Here is a 20,774-nt window from a genome sequence, read left to right as displayed (position 1 = left end):
GCTTGACAGAGTGGCAGGAGCTCTTTTGTACAAGTCACTGGGGAACGGTCACGAGCAGCCAGAAGAAGTCACTCACCGTCAAAACAGTGAAGAGTTCCTCTACGTACACTCTCTCAGTTTCTATAAGCTCATTTATGACGTGACTGGCATAAAGGAATAAAAAAAGCAGCATATTATTTTTATGTCTGTGAAAAAAAAACCACAGTTCAAGCAGTCCAAAGTACAGTGTGATCTCATGAAACAACCAACATAGGGGTGATTGAACAGGCAAAAGCGCAAGAGAGGGTCAGGCTGGAGGAACAACATGGATGGGACAAGGACTGGCCAGAAATAAACATCATTTTGAGTGAGGTAACCAGGGTGAAAGCTTACCCTTTTAGTATATCCAAGCTGTCGTCACTGTCTGAAATGAAATATTGCAAGGAATTCCGTTTCTCCTGGTAGTCGTGCATTACTTCAATCTGGAAGAGAAATGGCAACAACATTCATTAGTGCAGAGACCAGAGACCAGCTTCCATGGGGGAAATATCTGTGGATGTGGAGTTTTGCTAATAGGCATCACTGTTATGCAAAGCACAAGTTCAGGAAGTAGCACACAGCAGATCGATATCTATGACTTGGAAAAACAATGCAAGATACATCTCAGATGCTGGACTAATCCAACTAAACCATTTGGATATAAAAGGGCTTTTTGGTTTGGGTTGTTTTTCTTTTTAAGAAAAAAAGAGCATCTTCAAATCCAAAGTCTAAGTACAATCAATTTTTAGAAGGGTTTCAGTTTTTCAGTGTATGAAACTCATTCGGATTTCATGAATAATTTTTACCTTGCGAGAACTCGGAGTTTTTCTTGACGTTTTCTTCCCCGGGAGAGAGAGATCAAATGAAAATTTCAAACTGGAATTAAAATCCACACCTTGGGTAGAAAAAAACATAAATACATAATGTATACCTACAGTGAAGGAGATGGTTCAGACAGAAACTAACAAGTCACAAAGAAAAATGGGATATATCTTTAAGAATGAATAATTAGTTAGCCAGTTCCACAAGCAAACTGGCAAAATAAAGTTTACCATCTCAAACAACAATACTGAATACCAAATGACACAAGTCACACGGATGGTCATAAAGGCCATAAAGTAAAAAGTAATCATAAAAAACGAGATGTTCATTGAGTGAATACTGTAATCAAAAGCTAACAAAGTTTGTGAAGCCTGTGCAGATGAATGAAAACAATAAAATCAAATAAACTACCAAAAGGAACATCACCTACTGGGATACTGTTTTAAAGTCCTTTTATGAACGTAGGGCAAATGCTCAGCTGGTATAAACTGTTTCTCCACCTTGGAAGAATTTATTGATATTGTCAGTAGATAATCACAACTTGTAATACTTTGGGTTACAGAGGTAATTGGAAACTTAAAAATAAAAGATAGAATCAGAGAATGGTTTGGGTTGGAAGGCACCTTAAAGACCCTACCCTGGGCAGGGACACCTCCCACCAGACCAGGTTGCTCCAAGCCCCATCCAGCCTGGCCTTGAACCCCTCCAGGGATGGGGCAGCCACAGCTTCTCTGGGCAACCTGGGCCAGGCTCTCACCACCCTCACAGTGAAAAATTTCTTCCTGAGATCTCACCTAAATCTCCCCTCTTCCAAGTTGAAGCCATTACCCCTCATCCTACCACTATGTTCCATCTGAAAAATTTCTTCCTGAGATCTCACCTAAATCTCCCCTCTTCCAAGTTGAAGCCACTACCCCTCATCCTACCACTACATTCCGTCGTAAAAAGTCCCTTCCCAGCTTTCCTGTAGCCCCCTCAGATAACATCAACCTCCCAAACGAGTTATACAGCATCTTTCAAACATTTCTTATTTCTGAATTGTTAATGTCACAATTTTCCACCAAAAAGGTCTTTTCCAAGTCCCTCCCCAGCTTTCCTGTAGCCCTCTCAGATAACATCAACCTCCCCAATAAGTTATACAGCATCTTTCAAACTTTTCTTATTTCTGAATTGTTAATGTGACATTTTTTCCCCAAAAAAGTTTTTTCACCCCACGTTAATGGCAATAATTAATTTCTCGAGCTCTGTGCGGGGTCTGTCACACAGAGGTGACCTGGCAGGGGACGGAGTGTAGGGTATGACCCATTATGGGCAAGAAGACCCAAAAGAAAGCAGGACCTGCCGGTGGTCCTGCTGGGAGGAAGGGAACGTGGAGAAGAAGTTAGGTGAGAGGTGGTCACCAGCTGCAGCTCCCTCTTTTTCTGCAAGATAGACTTTACTCCAGCACTGGGGCTCAGCCGCAGCCTGCCGTACCGCTTCCACACACCTTCCCATGCTCCACAGCTCAGGACAGGGTAGGTTTACTCTTCCCCCACCCCAAAAAAAAAAAAGCAGTTTCAAAATTAGAACCACATTCATCAGACAGGCTTCAAATCCAGGGCAAAGATGAAAGAGGAAGCGTCTTTCCTCAGACGGAAAAAGAGGTGGAGGGGGTGGGGAAATGAAAGAAAGAAAGAAAGAAAAAGAGGACAAAAGGAATGTGCTCGGAGGTGGTTTGGTTTCAATCCCTGCCATAAAACCCATCCATCTCAAAGCGCTGCCGGCGGAGCCCAGCGTGTGTCTTTGACACCTCACATCACGCCGGCAGCATTTTGATGTTCTGTGTTAAACAGAGGCCTTATCAAAAAGCTCTCTTGGCGTGATCTATCCAAAGAGGAGCCTTTTGTCTTTCCCTGCTGGCTGGCTACGCTTGCTTCGACACACTTGATCATCCCTTCCAGGAAGGGGGTTAATGGAGGATACCTGGGCTTGGCAGGTGGCCGAGCGCCTTTGCTAGGAAAACGTGCATCCCATAAAGGCATGAAATAAGTGCAGCCGATTGATGATGGTCTCACACCACCCCACGGAGGTGGCCACCCATTTACCCCCACTCTTTAGGTCAATAATTCCTCCTTAATAGTTTTCTGTTTCTAGAAAGCAGGGCAAGTTACATTAGGTAAAACAGGATATACTCTAGTTAAAAGACTCGGGTTTTTTTCCTGATTGAGGAAAGGGGTTCAAAGTGTGGTCTAGTAAAGGGGCCACCAGCCTGGGAAAAGGAAATTTGGGATTTATTTACTGCTCTGGTCTGCACCTATTCCTCTCACTCCGCTAGTTTGGCTATTTACATGTCACCCCCTGAACTGGAGCCATTGGTACTCTTTGTATGGCACCTGCTACAGCTCACCGTAACCAATATTCATTAATTCATCCTAAGAATTCGGTGTTAAAACACAAATATTTAATTGCTTTATGCAGTCAGATCATTGAATTCAATATTCCCGCATAACTTAGCGCATCCCTGGTTTAAAATACATGGATGTTACTTCAGAATACTTTTTAATTCTGATACATACGGAGCTGCCAAGGATGAAAGTTTTAACATTATCATTTAAAGCTAACATTGTGCTACATCCCATTACCAAAATCAAGACAGAACATTCAGTGACCTCAGTTCAACCAGAATTTGTACCTTTATGGGCATTAATTATTCCTCAATTGGGATTAGGAAAGACATTCTCAAGGAATCAAAGGGATTTAAACATCCAGCTGCTCATTTCTGTTCATGAGATTTGAGCTCCTCATTTCTCCAAGCTCCTTTGCAAACATCAATCTCACTTTGTGTCAGTTCCAGCTGAAGACAGTTATAGAGACTGTCGCAGAGAATAGGTATGCTAATAAATTTATAAACCTTGCCCTTTTTCCCTGTAGTACTAATTCACCAGTTTTCTGCCCGATAGGATGCTCGTAAAGCAAAACTGGATGTTCGTGCTGCTTGCAACTCTCCTTTTTCACTGAGTAGGAAGGGAAAATAAATGATGCTCGTAAAGCAAAACTGGACGTTTGCGCTGTTTGCAGCTCTCTTTTTTCACTGAGTAGGAAGGGAAAATAAACAGCAAGCAACCAGCCCCGTTCTCCACACAGGTATGGGAAGCTGGACACAAAAACTGAAAAGATAATAAATCATCTTATATACATTTACAACAACATGCAACAAATCTGTATCAGCCAGCAAGGTCTAAGTGGTTTCTCAAAACCATCCTCGACCTTGCTCTTCCTGCCTCAAAGCGAACTTATCATCTGAAAATACCATAAACTTAAAATATTTTACCATGTTTAGGAGAGAATAATGGTGATTTTGATCTCGGTGGATTTTCTGGCCGAGGGGCTACCAATTGGACCGGCCGCACGTGCTTATCCAACAGCTTCTTGAAGCAAGACTGACGATTCTCAAACATGCTCCGGACGTTCTCAAGCTTGACCTGCACCGACTGTATCTGGCACTGTAGAGGGTGAAAAAGACTCCTGTGACCAAAAAAAACCTGCTTTTTTTGTGCTTTAACCCAAAAGAGAGTTTTGTTGCTGACACAGTCACAGTCTGATCTGGCACTGTAGAGGGTGAAAAAGACTCCCATGACCAAAAAAACAACTGCTTTTTTTGCACTTTAACCCAAAAGAGAGGACTATAATGCTGACAAAGTCACAGTCCCATCTTGCTTTTCACTTGTTACGGAACTGGAGGGGTTGCCTACCTTCAACTCTGATGTCAAGACTGACTCAAAATCATAGTGGAGGGCTTGGGGATCGTAGTTTAAGTAGGCTGAAGAGCTTTCAAGAAATCTCTCTATGTCCTGGAGAGCTTTCTGAGCGCCTTCTTTGGACTGGCACTTGTCCATCTGCTGGTTGGCGAGCAGGTAGGCACCTTCGTCACAGCACTGCAGAGCCTGGGGACAGCAGGGGGCAAACACGGGGAGTGCGACCACGAGCAGCACCCCTACTAAACCAAGGTTCCCACGAGGAAGATCATTTCCCAGCTCTGTATTTTCAACACGGAGCTAATTAGTACTCCCTAAAGACCTCAGCAGCTATTGCATGTTGATTAGAAAGTAGAAGAACCCATTTTTTTCTGGAGGGTGACTATGGTCCTCAACATACCCAGCCAAGATGGGCTCCCAGCTGTACCTGGGTAAAACCAGGGGTTTAAGTGACAGAGAAGCACTATTTAGTGCATAGTTGAACCAAGTGATAAGCAGGTTTTTATTTATTCAACACAGAAAGCTGAAGGGGGCACTACAGAGTTTACAATGAGGGAGGTGGGTTCCTTGAGATAAAAGCCTGGCTCATTGCAGACCTGCACTGTGAGGAACGATCAAAGTAATTGCATTCACATTTTTTTTTTAAATAAGAATTTTAAGTGGCAGTTTAACATTCTACATTTAACAGGCACAGGTGGTACCAGGCTGGGTTCAGGACTCGAATGCTATGGTCTGCAAAGGCGTGAGAAGATGCTGCAGCCAAGAACGACTGAGGACCCTCCAGTGCCATGAACGGGAAGGAAAGCTGTGGAGAGCAGGAGCACGGTGTGCCAGACCCATGGGTCAGACCACCAGCACTGACCAGGACTGCAAGGAGCCCAGGAGAGGACACTGTCTCAGCTGCAGCTGAGAGGCTGAAGACGAATCCTCCAGCCCCACAGACTAACACAACATTGCAGTAGAGCACAAGGATTAAACAAGTAAGCTCTTTAGTCCCCCAAAACACTGAAATGGATCAGGGTCAAACTTCACTGCTTCTCTTAATGGCCTCAAGCACTATTACAGTCGTGCGCCTTCTGGCCTAATTAGCGTGAATTTCCCTAAATGAATATTTGATGCTGATTAAGATATCAAAAAGCATTGGAGCCACATGACTCCACTTCCATGCTAGCACACAGCAGCTGCGCCTATCTACCAATCTGTCACCTTATTTTACAGTCAGCTACGTTCATTCTTAATAAATTGCTACGAAAAAAGGGCTGGAGTTGATCTGAAAGCGTTACCTCTACTGCACTGGGTACGAAAACCTCCAAAGTCAATTAATGCATGGAAATAAGCATGACCAAGAGTAGCAGCAGAACTCTGGTGTTCTGAGTTGCCCTCTGGAGATGCCCAACTCTTCCTGCTGACTATTCACAGCACCAGCAGATGTCTGTTTGCCAATTTCACCAGTGAGGTGAGGGGCGAAGCCCTCCTCCAGGGAACACTTTCCCACCATGAGCTGCTGAAGCAAAGCTGCAAGCTCCAGATGCTTCCAGCTAAGAAGTGGAGAGGCTAACCCCACGGAGAAGCTAACCACCAACTTCTCAGGGTACTGTGTCTCTGGACTCTACCTGCTGAAGGCGGGTGTGAAGATCCAAGGTCTTCTGCAGTCGCATCTGCTTCCTTTTGATCTCATCGGACAAGACATCGGAGTGGTGCCGCAGCTCGTTGCATTGCTGGCAGATCAAGTTGAGGGCGTAGTGGTGATTTGCTGCTAGCTGGTGGCCGTGGAGTATCACCACCTGAGCCTTCCCTATCAGGTCCTTCAGCGAAAGGAAGAGAATGGATAGCACATTTATTGAGAAAACGCCAAAACATCTACATATAACAACAATGCGCTTTCCCGTCTTACCAGGTTTTGGGGACACATGGAGATGACTGCCACCAGGAGTAGACAGAATAGGTGGCTTATGCAGGGTAAAATGCCACCCATCACCTGGGAAAAAACCCCACTTTTGCTCTCCAAGAGGAGGATGAAGAAGAAAACTGCATTTCACCAAGCTAGCGATGCTGTGAATGGCTGCTGGCCACAACCTGCTGCCACCTCCAGGAGCTGCACTCTAGAAAATCGCAGCTGATGTCCATTTCAGGCACACTGTGCTCAGCCACCTCCAGGAGCTGCACTCTAGAAAATCCCAGCTATGTCCAGTTTAGGCACACTGTGCTCGTAAGCATGAAAGGGGATTCGAGCAGTTAAGGTTCATGGTGAAAATAAACCAGGCTCTTTGCAGCAAAACTTGGTGCAAAGAGCATGTTATCTCCTCCACACATCTTGGTCAGTGTAACGGTTACCTCTTCTCCAGGGCTGGCTTTCTGCTGGGACCGCTGCCCTGTTGCACCCTGTTTGCCTGGCCCTTTGCTCCTCCTCCCTCCACAAATATTTCTTCCAAAGAGCCAAAAACCCTCAGACCTTTCCCCAAGGACTCTTCTTTTCAAAGAAGCCTCTGGGGGTTGTGTCCAGATCCCTCAGGATTTCTCCACTGACTCTGGCCCACGTGCCAAGCACGTCCCTTTGCAGAGGTCACATCCTCAGTTGGGCTCCTGTGAATCATCTCTCCTCACTCTTCTTCTCCCTACTTCTCTTAGTCTTCATCCATATGTTATGTTCAAATCACAGACACATCAAGATAGCAACTTTTTTGCCTCTCCATGTGCCTGGTAACAAGTCTCTGCCTATTAGCACTGCTAAGGCACTTAACATATAAATAATTCTTCTTCCAGCTCATTAACTCCCACGCCTCCCCTATGTTCAGACATTTATCTGTTCTGGATTTTCACAGTGGCTCAGCAATTTATTTTAACTCCGATAATTAAATACCCTATTCCTGGCTTTCAGAGTGATCACAGCACTTCTGCGCAGAGCGGAGACGTGAAATCAATCCTTCTGTGCAGCCACTTACAACAAATTACACCAGAACCAGATAATTTCAGCAAATACCTCCTACCACAAATACAGAATGCACCTCTCGTGTCCCATTAGTGCCTCTTTCTGTTAAAGATTGTCTCACCTGAGCCATACCATCGAAGTGATCCAGGTCCTTGAGCCTCTGCTTTACTTGGGGGACGCTGTCGCCAGTGTCGGGCAGCTCCGCTTGCTGACCCATTAAAAATTCAATGGCATTCTTGACCTAGACACAAAGAAGAAGACTGCTGCAAAAGGATACAAAGCACAGGCAGAAAATCATTCTCAGACCAAAATGAATCACACTTTAGCTAAGACTGCTAAATCCAATAATAAAACTAATGTCCAAGAACTAATTTCTGAATTCAAAGATGCTTCTATCAGCAAAATCTATGCGGCTGCAGGGCAGTGCTACCTAAATTAGCTCTGGATGAGGAAGCGCAGTGGTCTCCCCAAGCTGCCAGAGCCAAGGAACAGCAGCATAAATTAAACACTCTCGAAATAAAAAGCAGAAAGACTTCTCTCCTCTCCCCTCCTTTTCATCTCCAACTCTTCCTTCTGCCAACAGAAACGCATCTGATCATACCTCTTGAAAACTTTGCTCAAACTTCCACAGCTGTAAATACTGCTCCATTTTTAACTGATGTTTTTCCCAGAAGCCATCAAAAGCCGTCTCCATCTCCCGCAGCTGACCCAGTAACCTTGAGCACAGAAAAAGGAGACGAGGGGAACAATGTGCAAATAGAGGACAAGCAGAGATGGACAAGCCCTACAAATCACAACATTCAAACCTTCTGGGCCCAAGCTCTCAGAAGAATTCAACAGACATATATATGTATGACTTGTGAAGATCTCAGAGGGAATTTTTAGTGAAATCTTCACTGCAGATGAAGGCACTTGTGTGAAGCTGTTGTTGTTGCCTCTGTTTACCTGAACCATGCCTGGGAGCCTGGCATGGGAGAGCCCTGCAGCTGCTCCACAGCTTCAGTGCAAAAAATCAGAGCAGATAGAATCATAGAATGGTTTGGGTTGGAAGGGACCTCAAAGATCATCCAGTTCCAACCCCCCTGCCATGGGCAGGGACACCTCCCACTAGAGCAGGTTGCTCAAGGCCACATCCAGCCTGGCCTTGAACCCCTCCAGGGATGGGGCAGCCACAACTTCCCTGGGCAACCTGTTCCAGTGTCTCACCACCCTCATAGTCAAAAATTTCTTCCTGAGATCTAATCTGAATCAAAGCAATTTGATGGGTCTGGAGCAAAACTCTGGTATCTTTGCCTTGACCTATTCGGTAGTTGGCCTAAACAACACATCTACACCTAAAAACCATGAGTGTTTCCACTCAAAAACAAATCAGGCAAACTAGGAAGATAGTGCACTCACCGATTCACGGTCTCCCAGTCCCCAGGCCTCTCGTGGTGCTGGTCCTGACTGCATTCCCCGGCATCGGGCTCTTCAAAGCTGCTCAAAAGCAAGTTTCCCTCTTTTGTGACTGCTGTAATATCTTCCTGTAGAAAGCAAAACATTTCTGATTCAGGCTACTTTTTGGTGAGGTAAGGATAAGTCCTTTCATGTTTCCCCTGCCTTAGTTCCCCTCTATGAAATGAAGCACCATCAGACCAAAGGACTCCAAGTTTTAGCCCCCTTAATGCTGGGTTATCCCTTGGAGGTGGAAGAGGCTGAACAACAGACTGGTCACCAGGTGGAAACTGGGTGGAAATTGGACCATGTGAAAACATCAGGCCACCAAACAACTCAAGAGGCAGGAGAACAGGTCTCTCATGGTGAGCAGGCGGGTTCGTATTAGATACCTATCTAAAATTCACATATTCAAGCAAGTATTTCTGCAGCTTGGAGGCTGTGCTTCTCCATCAAGGTCACCAAAGGAGGCTGTAGGAAAAATGCTGGGACTGAGACTCCTTGGTGTGCTCATTAGCATCAGCTGAGGTGCTTTGTCCCCTGTTGAACTCAGTCCCAAAGCAAACAGGTGCATTTAGTCAATTATTTTCCGGAAAAAAAAGAGACCAAATGCAGAGGTGAGAAGGAGAAAATGGATGTGGCTGATGAACCGAGTTGGAAGAAGCCCTGAAGGAAAGACCTCTGCATAGCTCCATTGGAGAGCCAGTTCCTGGAGGAGTAAGAGCCCATCCCAGGAGATGGCCAGGTTTCTATTGCAAGAGAAACAATGGCAAAAGCACTTTAGGGAGAGGATTCGGAGAGCACAGTCCCGCTTAAACATCTGCCTGACCCAGAGAGCTCACAGCAACCTAAACGTGACAGCATCTTCAGGGCAGCAGCCCAGGAGCAGAAGGACACGGTCAGAGGAGCTTCTCCTCTCCCACATACCAAGTGTCTGCTGCTGGTTTGCATCCCTAGGACTAAAACACCACGGAAGATGCCTGCAAGGCAAACCCCTCCCCACCTCCTTTTGATACTACCACGTCCAGGAGGCTCAAAAGGGAAGAGGAATTATGCAGCCTGCTTTTAGACCACAGGTGGCTGCTATGTCATCCTCTCACATCTCCCTCCCCGGAGCCCCGCGTTCCCCTTTTGATTCAAAGCCTTTCATTATACGTTTGACAAAGTAGCTCGACTGTCAAACAGGTGTTAACTTGACTTTTTTTCCCCATTCAGTATATCAAAGAGGTTAATTTCTTAGTTATTCAGTTTAATTAATTTCTGTCAGTTTTGCATTGCGTTTGCCACCAGCCCCTGTTCAGTCTCACAGCTATATAAATTATTCTGATGGACTCATTATCTGAATTCAGGAATCGGCTGTACCGATCTCGGGGTTGTCATGAGAGAGACAAGGATCCCATGTCTTGCTGTCACCACAATCTGGGCACAGCTTCCCATCAGCTTTCATCTTTCATGGGCTTAGAAGGAACAAAAGAAAAGAAAAAAAAAGTCAACGGACTTCATTTCAGTCAAAAGCCAAAGAGTGCTTTTGATATGTGAAATTAATAGACGGGGCATTGAAAGCAACAGATGCCTTGTACTGAGAGCTGCTGTGCTTTATATGCAAAATACACAACATGTTTTATTTCTCTGCAGGGGAAAGTGTGTGGTTTATATACAGGACCACACCGCTGAGCTGATATTTGCCCCCTACACTTTGGCTCTAGTCCTATATGTGAAGTTTAGGTCAGTAAGTCATATGGCAAGAGATGTAGCTGCTGTTCTATACTACGGCTCTCTTCATTTCCAAAAAAGAAAGAAGGGACTGTTGGCAGTATCTATAATGAAACTTTCCACACATACATTTATGCCCACACGCAGCACACTTCATTGTGCGTATTTCTTACAGGCAGCCTCCTGGGAACCCACTGACAGGCGGATGACAAATGATTATAAATGAAAATAGATACACTTCTTTGACTTATGCAAACGAATCCTGTCATAAAGCAAAAGACCTCATTCTTCAGCCGCACGGCACGGCTATTAACATGGGAATCCTCTCTGAAGTAGGGGTTTGGGGACAGACCTGTGCTGTCCCCAGAAAGGTGTAGGAGAAGCAAAGCCAACAGCCTGACCTAGCAGCAGAAGGCTGCGCTACAGCCTCCCCTAACTCCTTTAATAATTGTCAAGGCAACCACTAATTGTTGGGAAAAAAAAACCCCAAACCTTAAAATATTAAAGACACAAGTGTTTCAGATGAAGCACGAAGGCTCACACGAAGACAGGGGTCACATCAGGAACACTTTGTACCCTGTGCTCACACGAAACCTTCACCTTGGATGCTCTCCAGCATCATTCCCCTCCGCCCACTCGGGGACACTGCATCAGGTGGAGGGACCTGGGGACACCCTCCAGACCCCCCAGACCCACCAACCATCTTTGGGTCCAGCTTCCTCCAGCCCTGGGGGTGAAGCAGAGGGAAACCCCTCAAGGACAGGAACCCAAAGGTGACAAAACCTCCCACCCTTCTGCCAGTGAGACCTAGAAAGCCCCCGGGGGGAGCACACCATAGACACCACCTCCTCCAGCCAGCAAGGAGGCGGCAGCTGAGACGCTTTGCTGGATGCCAGCAGGGTAATTTGCTTGAGTGGATGGCAAATCTAAGTTTAACATACAGAAATAGTCACGCTGTGTTTTATTTTGTCTGTCAACACGTACACACGCATGGGAGGGAAGGAGGAGTGGGCACCAAAGAGGCAGCCAAACCTCAGAAATCCCATTTTTGCTGTGCAAACTGGGGCTGGAAACAGGCAGCTGAGACATACCTTGAGCTGGAAGTATTTTTCCGTGCGCAGGGCCAGGATGCGCTCGATGGAGTACATGTCCTCTGGTAGCTCGGTCTCCGCCAGCTCCGTGCCAAAGGATTGTAACATCTGTGCAATTTCCTTCACGGTTAGTGCAAAACTCTCTATTGCCTGGTGGGAGAGGATAATTGCCATCAGCTTGGGATTCAGGCTATTCCTACAGCTCATTAAGAGCACACGAAGAGCCCAGGCTGAGACCTGCAGGGCAGCCCAACAGCTTGCTCCAGGAGAGGTGGGTGGGATGTCCACGTATTGGAGGTCTATATATATATTCTGTATATATTCCTACCACATATTCTTCTATATTCTTCAGAACGAGAGGGAATGGCTTCAAGCTCCAACAGGGTAGGTTTAGACTGAACATTAGGAAAGAATTTTTCACTGAAAGAGTGGTCGGGCATTGGAACAGGCTGCCCAGGGAGGGGGTGGAGTCACCATCCCTGGCTGTGTTTAAGGGCCGTTTAGATGCAGTGCTGAGGGACATGGTGTAGGGGAGGACTTTGTAGAGTAGGGTAGATGGTTGCACTCGATGACCCCAAGGGTCTCTTCCAACCTAGACAATTCTATGATTCTATAGCAGAAGCCACCATAGGATCCATCTCCCATATTCCTGTAATTCCTCTTCCAATATCCTTCTCCTCTGGTTAACTGGGAACCACCTCCAAGCATCCAAGTAAGGCCTTGGAGATGTATTTGGCTTCTTGGAGCTGGATGTTTCCAGCTTTGCAAGCCCAAACAGTGGGTTACTAGGCAGTCTGGCATCCTGGCTACCTCATCCACAGCTTCACCCAGAAGACAATGGAGGGAGCTAAGCAGAGTGCCAGAGACAAACTGGAGACAGTGGGATGGAATTGAGTGCTGCTGGTACCCCCCCCAGTACATCCCAGGCAGTCACTGGGAGCTCTGGACTCCAGATGGATCCCACTGCACGGGGCAAAGTGGGGCTCTCCCGGCCCCACTCACAGCTCTGGGGCTTTTCTCTGCTTCTCAAAATGGGGTAGTAAATTCAAACATCACTGATCACATTTATATTTTCTCTAAATGGTGCGTATTTTCCATGGAAATTTCAGGAAATGTTTTATGAGCACACTACAAGAGAACTTTGAGAGATGTTTTTCATACAGACAGCCATTTACCATACACGGCTACGGTCTAGAAACCATCTTTTTCTTAGATTAACATTTTTTGTCAATCATTTTGTCGTTCTTGTCTCCAAGTGTGAGAGCTATGCCATTATCACTTTAACACATCATGCAAAAGAACAAAACCAAGAGCCAAAAATCTAAGAAAAATTCATTAATTTGGCAGTGCATCAGCATAAACTGGCACAAAGTTAACGGCACAAGCAATGGCTTGAGTTATTCCAGCTACAACGCCCTGTGCTTTTGTCTGTATACTGAGCTCCACATCTGCTGGTGTGGATGATGTTGCAGGACAAGAGGCACGAAGATGTCTGGTACATTATTCATTAGTGCTTTGATTTGTTGGGAAGGTAACTGGGAATCCAATCCGCTATTAACCTGGGAGACAAAGTCCCAGTGAAAACTAAGAGCATGCAGGAAGCACAGAAACACGCAGCAAGGCACAGCTCAGGGGATTAAATGCCTGATCCCTGGCAATATTGAAGGAAAATTCTTGCAATGAAAGAAAAAAATTAAATAAAAGGAAATCTTCTGAATTCTCTGCGTTCGGTCAGTAGGCAGAGAGCAGTCTCATCGCCCTGCTTCCTAGATACATTTGTGATCTTAATCACATGGAGCAAGCATTATTTAAAAAAAAAAAAAAGAAAAAAAAAGCAAGCCAATTCTGTATCTACCATAAGGGAAATTTTAATAAAGACTTAAGAAGACAGATCTTTCAAGAACAGTTTCAAATGGAGCCTGAGGGAGTTAATCATCCAATTCCCTTATAAACCCATCAAGTGCCTAACACCACTTGACTCCTTTGCAAATCTGAAGAAGGAAATGCAGAAGAAAATGCTTGGGTGGGGTGCTCCAGGGGTTACTTTCAGCTCCCCATTGCCAACTGCCTTACAGAAAACCACCCCCAACTGACCCCCAACACCCAAGGTGCCCGGTACGTACAGTCCTGAAGATGACCCACTCGCTGTGGCAGTACTCCAGGGTGCCTCCAAACTCCGGGGTTAATTGCTGCTCATCGATGTACATCAGCAGGTCGCTAACGGAGCTCAGCATAACGACCTACAGCCAAGGCAACACCAGGAGCTGGGTGTTCATCACTCAAGTCACACACAGATCAAGCCTACAAATATTTGACGTATCTAAAAAACTGGGTTTGCTCTAAATATTGTTCTATGGCACGGCTTTCTTCTTATGTTTATGGCACAACATGGCTTTCATTTGATGTATTTGACCATTTTTGTAAGCCAACCCTGGTCTCCCAGGTGCTTTCTTCCTTCAATGCAAAGCACAGTGAGATGCTGCAGTATCTGACTGCAAAACAGAGCTGAAAGCAAAGGTAATGCAGTTTGTTGCAGGTTTTTCCCAGAGCAATCTGGGAAAATATATAAATTTTAATGTATCATGAAGCACTGGCCAGTTAAAAAAAATCTGGAATTTTTGTGAAATATATACTCATGAGTTTTTGCGTGTCTTGATCTGCCCAGGGATAAGCCATGAATTTTCAAAACAGTGCAAATGAAAACCATTTTAGAGTGAAGAATGGAAAGTTTCTGAAAATCATGTTATTTCCTAAAGGAAAACATTGGTTTGTTTTGTGGGTTTGTAATTACATCAACCTTAGATTCCATACATGTACTTTCCTTCTCTTAATTATTCTCATCACGTCCTATAATCGAGTTGGCTTTAGAAGTCTTGGAAACTTTGACTTGAGAATATAAAACCATTTCAGTCACTATTTTAGAAACAAATACCAACATGATGCTGGTATGGAGTTTACAGTGAGATGAAAGTGGCAATTTTGGGTGGAATTCATAGCAAAAGCTCCACTAGGCATGCCTTTTGGCTTTTCAGCCATTAAAAAAATTTCCAGGTATGGTTTTATCCTCCCCAGAGGCACGCAGCCTACAGGGGGGATGAGAACAGGCTGAGAATCCCACCACCCACTACCATGGACATGCTCTGTCGGGAGCAAACTGCATGCAAAGGAGCTTAAAAATGCCACTGGAGATGTTTGGAGGACAGGGATTTGGGGGAAAGAGGGCATTTTTGGCAGAGACGCTCTGGTTACTCTTCACGTGGGTGCCTGCAGAGCAGGACAGTGTCACCTTCTCGACCTGTGGTGTGTGGGAAGCCACTGATCCCACCCAGACACAACACCTCTGCTCGCTCGTACCGGTAACTTGAGTAGAAAATCCTCCTGGCTGAACCGAAATCCAATGTCAGTGAAGGTGCGCTGGAAAAACCCCGTGGGACGAAGGACCATCACTAAGTGCAGGTTCCCTGGGAAAGACGCCTGCAAGGAAACAGAGAGGACATTCAACCTGGGGACGTGGCAGGTCCAACAACAGCTTTTAAATGTCTTGAAAAGAGGGGATATCATTCAGATCTTAGTATTACTTTTTTCTGATTGCCCAGATAGCCTTTTCTTATTTTCAAAATAGGAGGGAGACACTCTAAGTGGTTTCACAGAATCACACAGGGTTGGAAGAGACCTCTGGAGATCATCTAGTCCAACCCCCTGCCAAAGCAGGTCCACCCAGAGCAGGTTGCACAGGAACGTGTCCAGGTGGGTTGGAATGTCTCCAGAGAAGGAGACTCCACCACCTCCCTGGGCAGCCTGTTCCAGGGCTCTGCCACCCTCACAGGAAAGAAGTTCCTCCTCATGTTTAGGTGGAACTTCTTATATTCAAGTTTGTGCCCATTTCCTCTTGTCCTGTCCCTGGGCACCACTGAAAAGAGACCGGCCCCATCCTCTTGACACCCACCCTCTAAGCATTTATAAGTATTGAACAGATCCCCCCTCAGCCTTCTCTAGACTAAAAAGACCCAAGTCCCTCAGCCTCTCCTCGTAAGGGAGATGCTCCAGGCCCCTCATCATCTTTCAATGTTTCCGTTTCGAGATACGGGACGTACCTGCAGGAGGACTTTTCAGTCCCTCTGCCCTTTGGAGCAGGCAGGACTTCAGCCACACACCTTACTATAAACTTTAATACTCTATGTTGTGTTCAACATCATAACTTGGGGAGGGAAAAAACGACTTAGCAGGGAACAGAAGGCTGGAACGTGGAAGGGAAAGACAGACAGATTGAGGAAGGAAAATTTATTGCCAAACTTGCTAATCATCCCATAACTGCATCAAGCGTACTCTTCTTGTCCCTGGTAATTACCAGGCAACATTTAATTTGTGGTAAGAATTTGGAATTTCCTGTCTACGCTGCTGGAGCCTTTTCACAAGCATATGGTTGGCAGGTGCGTTTTTAAATAGATCTGTGGAAAGGGTGCTTGAGAATGAAAAAGAATTTTTAAGAAAGTAGAAGTCATATCATTAAATTATAGATGAGTGTGTGATGCAAAGAATTGAGTTAATTAAGACATATGATTTTCCCTAAGATCCTGCCAGGCCAGGTTACATTTCTCTATATATTTCTCCTTATAATATCCTCCAAGAGAGATTATAGTAGTATCTACACCAAAGGTGAGAGTAATGAGCGTGTTTAGGTATTTTGCACTGCAGGGCACTTAATCTATGCCTTCAAAACAAAGGCTGCTCCCGTAAACATGCATTAGCATTGTTCAAAACAGCCATGATTCACAGCTGAGATCTGACATCCATGAACTGCAGTGTCACTTGTTTGCTATGTTTGCTTTTGCAGGAAAGGTCAGGTTGTGGCTTCCATTGCCCACACCTCCACTTAAAAGTGGACAGAGACTTTTAGGATCAAATAAGCCACATAAATTCAATATATTGATCTGCTGCTATTTTAAATAGGAGCAGGGAAAAAAAAAAAACAAAAAAAAACAACCAGTAATGAATTGTGAATGAAGTGCCAAATTCCTACCCTTTGGAAGTCAACAAGAATGGTGCCAGGGACAAAGATTTGGCGTTAGAAACAAGAGGAAACCATTAAATAATGGAGACATTTGTGCTGGCTCTGGGCCCCAGGAGCTGTACCTCTGTTACCTGGTCAGCACACAAAGTCCCCAAAATGGCTGCCAGCCGCAGGCACACAGTGATGGCTACAGCCATGGGACACCCAAGGAACCAATGTCCAACTCCATCTGAGCTGCAGATGGGCCAAAGGTCTAAACCTGGCCATGGAATCACAGAATCACAGAATGGTTTGGGTTGGAAGGGATCTTAGCGATCATCTAGTTCCAACCCCCCCTGCCCTGGGCAGGGACACCTCCCATCAGACCAGGTTGCTCCAAGCCCCATCCAGCCTGGCCTTGAACCCCTCCAGGGATGGGGCAGCCACAGTTTCTCTGGGCAGCCTGGGCCAGGCTCTCACCACTCTCACAGCAAAGAATTTCTTTCTGGTATCTCATCTCAATCTCCCCTCTTTGAGTTTAAAACCGTTCCCCCTTGTCCTATGGCTCCACTCCCTGATGTGGAGTCCCTGATCTAGAGTCTCCCCTCTTTGAGTTTAAAACCGTTCACCCATGTCCTACGGCTTCACTCCCTGATCTAGAGTTCCTGGAGCCCCTTTAGGGACTGGAAGAGGCTCTAAGGTCTCCCTGAAGCCTTCTCCAGTCTGAACAGCAGAAGGGCTCCAGCCCTCGCAGCATCTCCATGGTCCCCTCTGGACCCATTCCTACAGGTCCATGTCCTTTTATGTTGGGGACTCCAGAGCTGGACACAGTGCTCCAGGTGGGGTCTCCCCAGAGTGGAGCAAGGGGAATAATCTCCCTCCTTGCCCTGCTGGCCACGCTTCTTTTAAAGTGTGGACACAGTTGGCTTTCTGGCCTGCGAGCGCACATTGCCAGCCCGTGTTGAGCTTCTCATCGACAGAGACATGGCTCTGAGTCGGGTCTTGCCCAAGAAAGTGTGGATGAGAGGCTGCAGGAGATCCACGTTCAGGTCCCTGCTTCAATGCCTGTTCAATTAGCTCTACAAGGATGAACAGCTCTCCTGCAAGACAACCCCAGCCAGGCCCTCCAACAGCCCAGCTACTAGACGTAGTACTGAAAAAAACCCCATCTTGAAGACTCTGCTTGGTTAAGGATTTTTAAATCAAGCTTCCCATATTACTAGAGAGACAATAATCCACAGGCTACTGGATATCTCCGAGGAGTTGGAGTGGTTCCTCACTTTGAGAGGAACCTCTGCCTGGGCTACAGAAAACCTTCACTGAGGAAAGCATCACCAGAACTGGCAGAGTCTTGTAGACATTTTTAATGAACTGAATATTTACAGCATTAATATTTCACTGGAAAGTCTCTGGCAAGCGCAACACTCATCCTCCAGCGTGTCCCAGAGAAGCTGGCTGCCTCTCCCACCTCACCATGCTGGCTCCCTGTTGGACCCAGTAAACGCTGCTATTGCTCTTTCCAGGCCTGTTGGCTGACCTGGCCAGTCCTTGACACTCTTCATCCTCCGGCACGTGCCACAGCACTAGGACATCTCAGGAAGAGACCTGTCAGTCTATGTCCCTGCAGAGCTGTGAGTCCATTGCATGTCAATCCTTCACACCCACCCTTATATCTGTGTTTGCCTCATTTTTACATCCTGCCTATTTCCCAGTGGGCATTTCTCTGCAGACAGGACAAGGGTAGCATCCCCCAACAAGGCTTCAAAGACATCACGAAGGAGCTACCATGAGCTGCAAACCTCAAGGGACAGGATGTTTTTGCTCCAAGACAGGCCCTGAACCCTAGTGTTGATGGCTCAAACTGACTTGAACCAAAGCCCTGTGAGGCCAGTGGTCTTACAGTGCTTGAAAGGAGCTCAGATGACGTAATTTTAGGTTCTTCTGCATGGTTATGAGTCCATTGTAGGTGAATCCAACAGTGAAGCCCCACAGAATTTGGCGAAAGTCACTGTTTTCAGCTCAGAAACACAACAGTGTGTTCTGGTCTCTGAACTTTAGGTTCCTACCTTGGCCCCCTTCTGAAAAATGCATCAGCAGTATCTTTGAGAAGAACAACCACCCAGAGATGCATCTGGCCTTGGTTTTACCTTATTATCCCCCTCCATCTCCTGTCCCGTTTGGCACTTCAAGCAGAGATGAGTCTGCTCTGCCCTTTACTACTCCTCCAAGTCCTTCTTGACACGCGCCCTTCATGTGCACAGCAGAATCCCTAGAGGAAGGGCGCAGGTCTTCAAACCGTATCGCCCCATGGGAACCTGCAGACTTTGAATGTCTTCTCCTGTGAGCCCCTGGGCAGGAAGCCCACAGCTCCAGGAAGACAGACCAGCAATCTGGAGGCAAGCAGAGCTGCCTGCCAAAACCACACCGCAACAGCCACAAGGTGTGAACCACCTCTCTGAGAGCAAAGGTGCCTTTGGACACCTTTGGTTTCATCAACACAAGATGCCAACATACAAGAAGAGACCATAACCTGGCACTTTGACACAACTTTATGTCCCATACACACATAACCCTATCCTTTTTGCTCTTTGAGACGCTTCACTGGGTTTCCAGGACAGGTGATGTGATTTCCATTCAGGTTAGAAAGCGTTTGGGGATTTTTTCAGCTGTTCTTATACATGTAAGATCAAGGTCAGCACTTAACGAGTAGCTAATAAATAAAGAAATACAGCTTTGCAAATGATACCTAATAAATTTCAAGCATGGAAACAATAAAATAAGCTTGCAGAAAGGCAGCCACCAATCAAACCATGTGCTCTCCTACAGACGTAAGAGAAAGGATAAAAGGTTAAAAACATATTTTTATATATATATATGAAAAGATCAATAACTCCTCAGGGATAACATTCCTGAAGAGACTATATCTATTTTAATCACTGCTACAATTCTAGTTTTTCTAAGGGCTGAAGTGTAGAGAAGTTACCTGCAAACTGAACTCTAATGGTACTGAAGGTACTGCTGGAAAAAAAAAAGAAAAAGCCCTTCCCTACAATATATTCCAGAAAGCAAAGACAAAAGGGCCTTAATCTTGCCTTATTACTATTTATAATGGTACAAAGAGCCTTGGCGTTTGACAAACTTGGGTTTATGCAACAAAACCCCCAAAAGAACCCTTGGAGCCTTTGCCCTCTGCTATTCCTCTGCAGCACTATCAGGAAAGCCGGAAAAACTGCCGGCGCAGTTCCACTAGCTCAGGCGGTTGGCAACATTTCACTACTATTAACCATCTCACTGACCACAGACCGTGCTCAGAACATTCTCCCCCTTCCCAGGACACGAACGTGTGTACCTTAAGGCTCCAGTTCAGCAACTTATTTAAATGCATGGCTGACTATAACCACATAGATAAGCCCCGATATAATCAACTGGGCCAATTAAGCACATTGAAAGCATCATAGGTAATATCTTCTTACTGAATATCTCACCCTGATGCTTTTAATGTGATTTTTCCTAATTTTACGAATTCAGTTTTCAGGAATTATTCTTCCCTGCAGGTCACTGGGACATTCATGGGGTTGGAAATCAATAAGTGTAAAGAAAAAGTAGCATCTGCCAGTAAGTTTGTTTCTGAGGGATGGAGGTTGAGGCTGGTGGTCCCTATACAGGTGCGGAAGTTAATGACTTTCTGCTATCCCTTAAAGGAGAAGTCACACAACAACCCACCTGGTACTGCCAATTTGCGCTTTAACTTCCCCACCCAGAGCCAAAATGAAACTCGGAAGCGCTCTGCTACCTTTATTTCAGTTGCCTGCATAATTAACCCCCTGAAAGATGCCCTCTAGCATGGCTGGTGCCCAAATTCTAGCTGGGCCCCCCCCCCCTCTGCCAAAGCCAGAAATGAAACCTTTCAGAAGCAGCACCGCAGGACGGCGATGCCCAACGCCCGCACGGAAGATGTTACTAAAAATACTCCCTGAGACACTCAATTCAAATCACACCCCTAAATATTCCCCAATATCCCCGCTCTATCCATCTTCCCCCCC

General features: G+C 45.9%; 1 protein-coding gene across 1 annotated transcript in view; it reads right to left on the bottom strand.

Moving 5' to 3' along the window:
- MCF2 (MCF.2 cell line derived transforming sequence) overlaps positions 1–20,774 on the bottom strand; it is a 63,988-nt gene that overhangs the window by 19,773 nt on the left and 23,441 nt on the right. Inside the window, exons 5-16 of the mRNA XM_014955324.1 lie at positions 15,096–15,215; positions 13,865–13,981; positions 11,742–11,891; positions 8,902–9,026; positions 8,105–8,219; positions 7,625–7,744; positions 6,188–6,379; positions 4,572–4,763; positions 4,151–4,322; positions 825–913; positions 373–461; positions 77–143 (exon numbers count right to left, since the gene is read on the bottom strand). Of these exons, the coding sequence (XP_014810810.1) occupies positions 77–143; positions 373–461; positions 825–913; positions 4,151–4,322; positions 4,572–4,763; positions 6,188–6,379; positions 7,625–7,744; positions 8,105–8,219; positions 8,902–9,026; positions 11,742–11,891; positions 13,865–13,981; positions 15,096–15,215 (1,548 nt within the window). The remainder of the gene's footprint in view (positions 1–76; positions 144–372; positions 462–824; positions 914–4,150; positions 4,323–4,571; positions 4,764–6,187; positions 6,380–7,624; positions 7,745–8,104; positions 8,220–8,901; positions 9,027–11,741; positions 11,892–13,864; positions 13,982–15,095; positions 15,216–20,774) is intronic.

The sequence above is a fragment of the Calidris pugnax genome, unplaced genomic scaffold (genome assembly GCF_001431845.1).
Source record: "Calidris pugnax isolate Ruff unplaced genomic scaffold, ASM143184v1 scaffold38, whole genome shotgun sequence".
Lineage (NCBI taxonomy): Eukaryota > Metazoa > Chordata > Aves > Charadriiformes > Scolopacidae > Calidris > Calidris pugnax.
Note: the sequence above shows the minus strand (reverse complement) of the source record. Positions and strands in the feature narration are given on the sequence as shown.